The following is a 5,509-nucleotide window of genomic DNA, read 5'->3' on the forward strand; positions in this document are numbered from 1 at the left end:
TTGGAGAAGACTCTTGAGAGTCCCTTGGACTGCAAGGAGATCCAACCAGTCCATTCTGAAGGAGATCAGCCCTGGGATTTCTTTGGAGGGAATGATGCTAAAGCTGAAACTCCAGTACTTTAGCCACCTTATGCGAAGAGCTGACTCATTGGAAAAGACTCTGACGCTGGGAGGGATTGGGGGCAGAAGGGGAAGAGGACCACAGAGGATGAGATGGTTCGATGGCATCACTGACTCGATGGACGTGAGTATGAGTGAACTCTGGGAGTTGGTGATGGACAGGGAGGCCTGGCGTGCTGCGATTCATGGGGTCGCAAAGAGTCAGACACGACTGAGCGACTGATCTGATCTGATCTGATCTGTGTATTCTTGCCACCTCTTCTTAATATCTTCTGCTTCTGTTAGGTCCATACCATTTCGGTCCTTTATGGTGCCCATCTTTATATGAAATGTTCCCTTGGTATCTCTAATTTTCTTGAAGAGATCTCTAATCTTTCCTATTCTATTGTTTTCCTCTATTTTTTTGCATTGATTACCGAGGAAGGCTTTCTTATCTCTCCTTGCTGTTCTTTGGAGCTCTGCATTCAGATAGATATATTTTCTCTTTTCTCCTTTGTCAGGGCTTCCCTGATAACTCAGTTGGTAAAGAATCCGCCTGCAATTCGAGACCCCGGTTTGATTCCTGGATTGGGAAGATCTGCTGTAGACGGGATAGGCTACCCACTCCAATATTCTTAGGCTTCCTTTGTGCCTCAACTGGTAAAGAATCCCCCGTAATACGGAAGACCTGGGTTCGATCCCTGGGTTGGGAAGATCCCCTGGAAAAGGGAAAGGCTACCCCCTCCAGTATTCTGGTCTGGAGAATTCCATGGAGCGTATAGTCCATGGGATCGCAAAGAGTCGGACACGACTAAGCGACTTTCACTTCACTTTTTCCTTTGCGTTTCACTTCCAGAAGTTCCGCACTGGAAGTGGGGTTGGACTTCCTTGAGGGCAGGGGTGGGTCCTACTTAAAGGGGTGGGTCCTACTTAAAGGCTCAGCAACTCATAGCGGCGGGCTGAGCCTGTGCCAGCCAGGTCAGAGGCTCCCCCACATCCTAGTTTTTCCTCCTCCTCTTCTCCCTTCCCTTTGCTTTCCTTCTTCCTCTGCACTCCCTCTCTCCCAGCCCTGAGGTGCACCGGGTCCTCTCTCAGTTCCACTTCTGCCGGGTGTGCCTCCCTCCTCCCGCTTCTTGCGCCGCCTGGGTCCCGGCAGCTGCAGTTCCCCCAGAGGCCTACAGAGGGAGCTGCCGCGCCACCTGCGGGGCAGTGCGGCTGCGGCGCGCGCTTCCTGTGAGGTCAGGTGGGAGGAAGCGGCCTGGGAGCCGCGGGGAGTGGACGCCACCGAGGCCCGGGAGCCGCGCCCGCAGGTGAGTGTCCGAGACCCTGGGCGCGGGGGAGCGAGGGTGCACTCCTCCCTTCCCCTGGGCCTGGTCTCGGAGTCGGGCTCGGCGGCCCGGGCAGCGGCCCCTCCCACCCCGGCAGCGCGCCCTGCCACCCCCGTTCCCCACCCCCACCTCCCTTAGTGCTGGAAGGGCCCACCGCACCCTCAGCCCACCCAGCGGGGCGGGATGGCAAGGCACAAAGGGGCTGCGGAGGACCTTGGACCCTCTTGGTTATTTGGGGCCAGCAGGCTTCGAAAAGGGGATCCGCCTGTCCATGCCTTGGGCAAGGGAAAAGGGCTCTTAACCCCTTTTGGCGTGTGTGTCACGAGTGCTTTTGAAAATTTAGACGAAAACTGTGGCTCATATTCTGAAAAATAATGGCCTTGACCCAGATTCGGGGAGAAGCGTGGAAGGACCCCCACCTCCAGCCATGGACTCCCTTGGGGCCCTTCCCCCTCCTTTTCTCCCTTCCCCTCCCAGATCCGCAGCAGCACCCCCGTCCTGTATTTCGGGAAGGCTGGCCCCGCCCTCCTGGTGTTACCTGAGAGGTGAGGGGCAGCTGAGGGTAAGCCCTTTGCAGGAAAGCAGCTCTGAAGTGGGCCCTGTCTCCTGCGGGCAGAAGGCCTGAGTCCCTAGCATCTCCCCGAAGAACAGCACACTGGACCATTGCTTAACGGAAGGGAAATGGAGACACTGAACTCCACACTTAGTAACAGAGAGGGACCTTGGGCCAGAGTTCTTGGTTTCATGCTCTTTCTCTGCTGCCCATGTATGGGTGGTCCTAGGTGAGCGAGGTAAGCCCCTCTGGGTCGCTAGCTGTAGCAGCCCTAGAAGATTGTTGGGAGGTGTGAGTGAGATGAGCCTTGGTGGACTTGATGAGCAAGAGTTGTCATCTCCTTTGTTGCTGGCGGTGGTGATTAATAATAAAACTTCCTTCTCCAAGGATCTTTTTTTTTTTTTTTTTGGCCCTGCAGCAACTGGGAACTTACACGTGCCCCTACACTGGGGTGAGGAGTCTTAACCACTGGGCTGCCAGGGAAGTCCCTCCAAGGGTCCTTTTGATAGTTTTCCTAGTGGGCTCTTTCAAACAGCTAGTGTTTGTTTCTCTTCTTTTTATTAGCTAGACACACCATCTGCTCAGCCTGGGGCACCAATGTGAGCACCCAGAATTGCAGTTTTTCCCACTGAAAGCAAGCATCTCTTTGGTGAATGTTTTCCTTCAGGTGTTTTGAGGCCTGGGGAAAGGTGCAGCCTGGAAGGATGGTTCGGATCTTGGCCAATGGGGAAATTGTGCAGGATGATGACCCCCGCGTGAGGAATACTACCCAGCCACGCAGTAGTACTCCTCGACAGGTAGGCACCCAGCCCTGTGGGTGAGAGCAGCTGGTCTCCTGTCCAATGTACCAGTTACTTCTTCGCTCCCAGAGGCTCCCTTGCTGGTGATTAACCTTTTCTACTGAAGCCCTGTTTATAGAGAGCAGGGATGGGCAGCCTGGGGGTTTAAGGCTTGGGGAAAACCCCAGTAGATTTATTTCTCAGCCTCCTGCCTCCCCAGCTCTCCTTCCTCCAGGCAGCCTTCCCAGACTTCAAACCCAAGAGCTCTCTCCCTTAATCTGGTCAGCAACCCCTACTGGAGCCAGCATCTTTTAGAGTCTGTTGGATGAGAGAGAAGCTGGAGAATAAGTGGAGAAGATGAGCCCATGGCCGCATGATGAGGAGTTGAAAAGAAGGAAGGAGGAGGTTGAAAATGTCCTCCCAGAAGCCACACCCTGTAGTCTTACCCTGTTGCCTCCTTCCTCTACTCTCTCTCACGTGATGTAGGGAACATGGATTGGCATTTTCTATGCTCTGAGAGCTTGTGACTCAGTGGTTGGGCTTCGTATGAGTAGCATTTGGGAATTGCTGAGAAAGGAGGGTGTGGCCCCAGGTGGTCTTAGGGGAGGGCAGGCATCCTCCTGCCTCCAGTGCCTCAACTCCAGGGAAGCTTTCTCTGGATTCATTCGTCTCTCTCTGTCTTCACCTCACAGAGCTTTCTCAATAGGGGCCACGGTGCCTCCCTGGGGGGTCCCGGCCCCCGCCAGCAGCAGGCAGGCGCCAGGCTGGGTGCCGCTCAGTCCCCCTTCAATGACCTCAACCGGCAGCTGGTGAATATGGGCTTCCCACAGTGGCATCTGGGCAACCACGCCGTGGAGCCGGTGACCTCCATCCTGCTGCTGTTCCTGCTCATGATGCTCGGCGTGCGCGGGCTCCTGCTGGTGGGCCTCGTCTACCTGGTGTCCCACCTGAGTCAGCGGTGACCTCCAGGGGCTGCTGGGGGGCAGGTGTGTGGGAGAGGGAGCTGCGGGGCCTCGGTGTGAGAGCAGGCACGTGGGGAGGAGCTCCACACCGGTGCCTTGAGGGTGCGCTCAGAGAGCCTTGTGTGCACATCGTGTTACGCAAGAGGCAGAGGGAGCCTCTAGTCCAACATTCCCAAAGGATCGGGTGATCCCCACTTCATTCCCTTGAGACGCGTTTAGCTAGTGTCAGACATTAAGCACAAAGTCACAGTAAGAGAGGGATTCTCTTTCCAATTCTCTTCCAATCCTTTTATGCCAAGAAGAAAGTCTCCTCTAGGTGCCAATGTGTTCTCATGCCCAGAACACGGGCTGGCTTCCCCGTTACTAGGGAGCAGGCCTGGGCTTAGTGGGAAAAGTTTCCAGACTTTTATAGCTCTGTTCCATTTTAATGGTATATTTTTATTGGCTACCTTTTATTTATGACACGTGGTACTGGTATTCTACGTATTGTGGTGGCATTTTCAATAAAGAAATTTAAGTAAAAGTGTGTCCACGTAAAGACATGCATAGTACGGCTGCATAAAGATCTGGAAGATGTGGTGAGGGTGGTTTGGGAGTGGCTGGGGCTGGTGAAATGGGCAGAGGGGGGCATTGACCTTGGAGGGTGGTTTCCAGCCTTTTCCCTGCAGCCTCTGAGAGCAGGGGCAGTGGGGCAGGTAAAGCCTGGAGTTGGGCCCTTTGACTGATGCGTAGATAACTGGCTCACTCTTAGATGTTGGTCTTGTTGGGGGTGGGGTGGTGTGGGGCAGGTCCTCTGACAAGAACAGCCAGTGAAGCTCTGTGTCAGGACAGCTGGGGTGCAGGTCTCCCTGGCCCTGGGGCTCGGACCAGAGGCTGTTCAGCCCTCCCTCAGCCTCCCAAGGCTCTCACAGCCTCTAACCTCGGGACACTTTCCTCAGAAAGCAGAGGTCTTGGCACTGACCAGTCGGTGCATGTAGGGTGAGGGTGCCCGGCTTTTGGTGAGTAGCGGCCTTGAACTATGGCTGGTTGAGCCCTGGGTCTGTGTGGAGGCCCTGCTGGGGGGCTGGGGTGGTACTGGATGCCTCGGGCCTCTGGGCCTGCAGTGGGCTGAGAGGTCAGAGAGAGGCTGGGTGAGCTTGAGGGCTCCCCATGCCCAGGGACCAGACTTGTCACCCTTCATTTAGGGTCCTCCTTCTGGGTCTGGTGGTGTGGGGGAGGAAGGCAGGTTTGGGAGGTGCTTCTTGAAAGCCGGGGTCGGGGCAGCAGACCATGGGGTGTATGTGGGGGAGACTTGGGGAGAGGGGGAGATGGTTCCTGTCCCTCCTGAGAGCCTGTGTGCTATGGGGGACAGAACCCTCTCCCCCCAACCCTGTGCCCTGGAGGGGGCTGGTGGCTTTTATCACAGACACTCCCAGGGGGAGCTTTATGCTGTTCAAACAGGACTTTCTACTCAAGGTCATCTGTGTCTTTATTTATTTAGGAGTCTAGCTCCCAGTGGATCCTCTGGGGCCTGGGCAGGGGAGGGGGTACCCAGGCCTGGCTGTTCTCCTGGCTGTCTCCTGGGGCACCTCCTGCTGGGGCACATCCCCCACCTGCTCCCTCAGCCCCCAGTGGCTCCAGCCCAGCAGCCCTGGGGGAGGGACGACCCCTACAGCTTCCCCTCTCCTGAACCTCCCCGTCAGTGCTTCTCTCTGGGGCTGAGCTTTCCTTGCCTTCTCGCCTTGTAGAACTCTGAAGAAATAAATCTTAAGTGAACCTTCAACGTATAAAATTCCTTGAAGGGCTATG

The 5,509-nt window shown here is 55.7% G+C and overlaps 1 protein-coding gene across 2 annotated transcripts; it reads left to right on the top strand.

Moving 5' to 3' along the window:
* The first annotated feature begins 1,261 nt into the window (after positions 1 to 1,261).
* FAM241B (family with sequence similarity 241 member B) lies at positions 1,262 to 4,244 on the top strand. 2 transcript variants are annotated; one of them, XM_061405199.1, is made up of 4 exons: positions 1,262 to 1,409; positions 2,399 to 2,514; positions 2,648 to 2,777; positions 3,452 to 4,244. In XM_061405199.1, exons 3-4 carry the CDS (start codon positions 2,685 to 2,687, stop codon positions 3,719 to 3,721), a joined length of 363 nt encoding a protein of 120 aa, XP_061261183.1. In that variant the 5' UTR covers positions 1,262 to 1,409; positions 2,399 to 2,514; positions 2,648 to 2,684; the 3' UTR covers positions 3,722 to 4,244. The 2 variants fall into 2 exon arrangements, with proteins under 2 accessions (XP_061261183.1, XP_061261182.1); XM_061405198.1 differs by lacking the exon at positions 2,399 to 2,514 and having other exon boundaries at positions 1,285 to 1,409.
* The last annotated feature ends 1,265 nt before the right edge of the window (positions 4,245 to 5,509 follow it).

The sequence above is a fragment of the Bos javanicus genome, chromosome 28, assembly GCF_032452875.1.
Source record: "Bos javanicus breed banteng chromosome 28, ARS-OSU_banteng_1.0, whole genome shotgun sequence".
Lineage (NCBI taxonomy): Eukaryota > Metazoa > Chordata > Mammalia > Artiodactyla > Bovidae > Bos > Bos javanicus.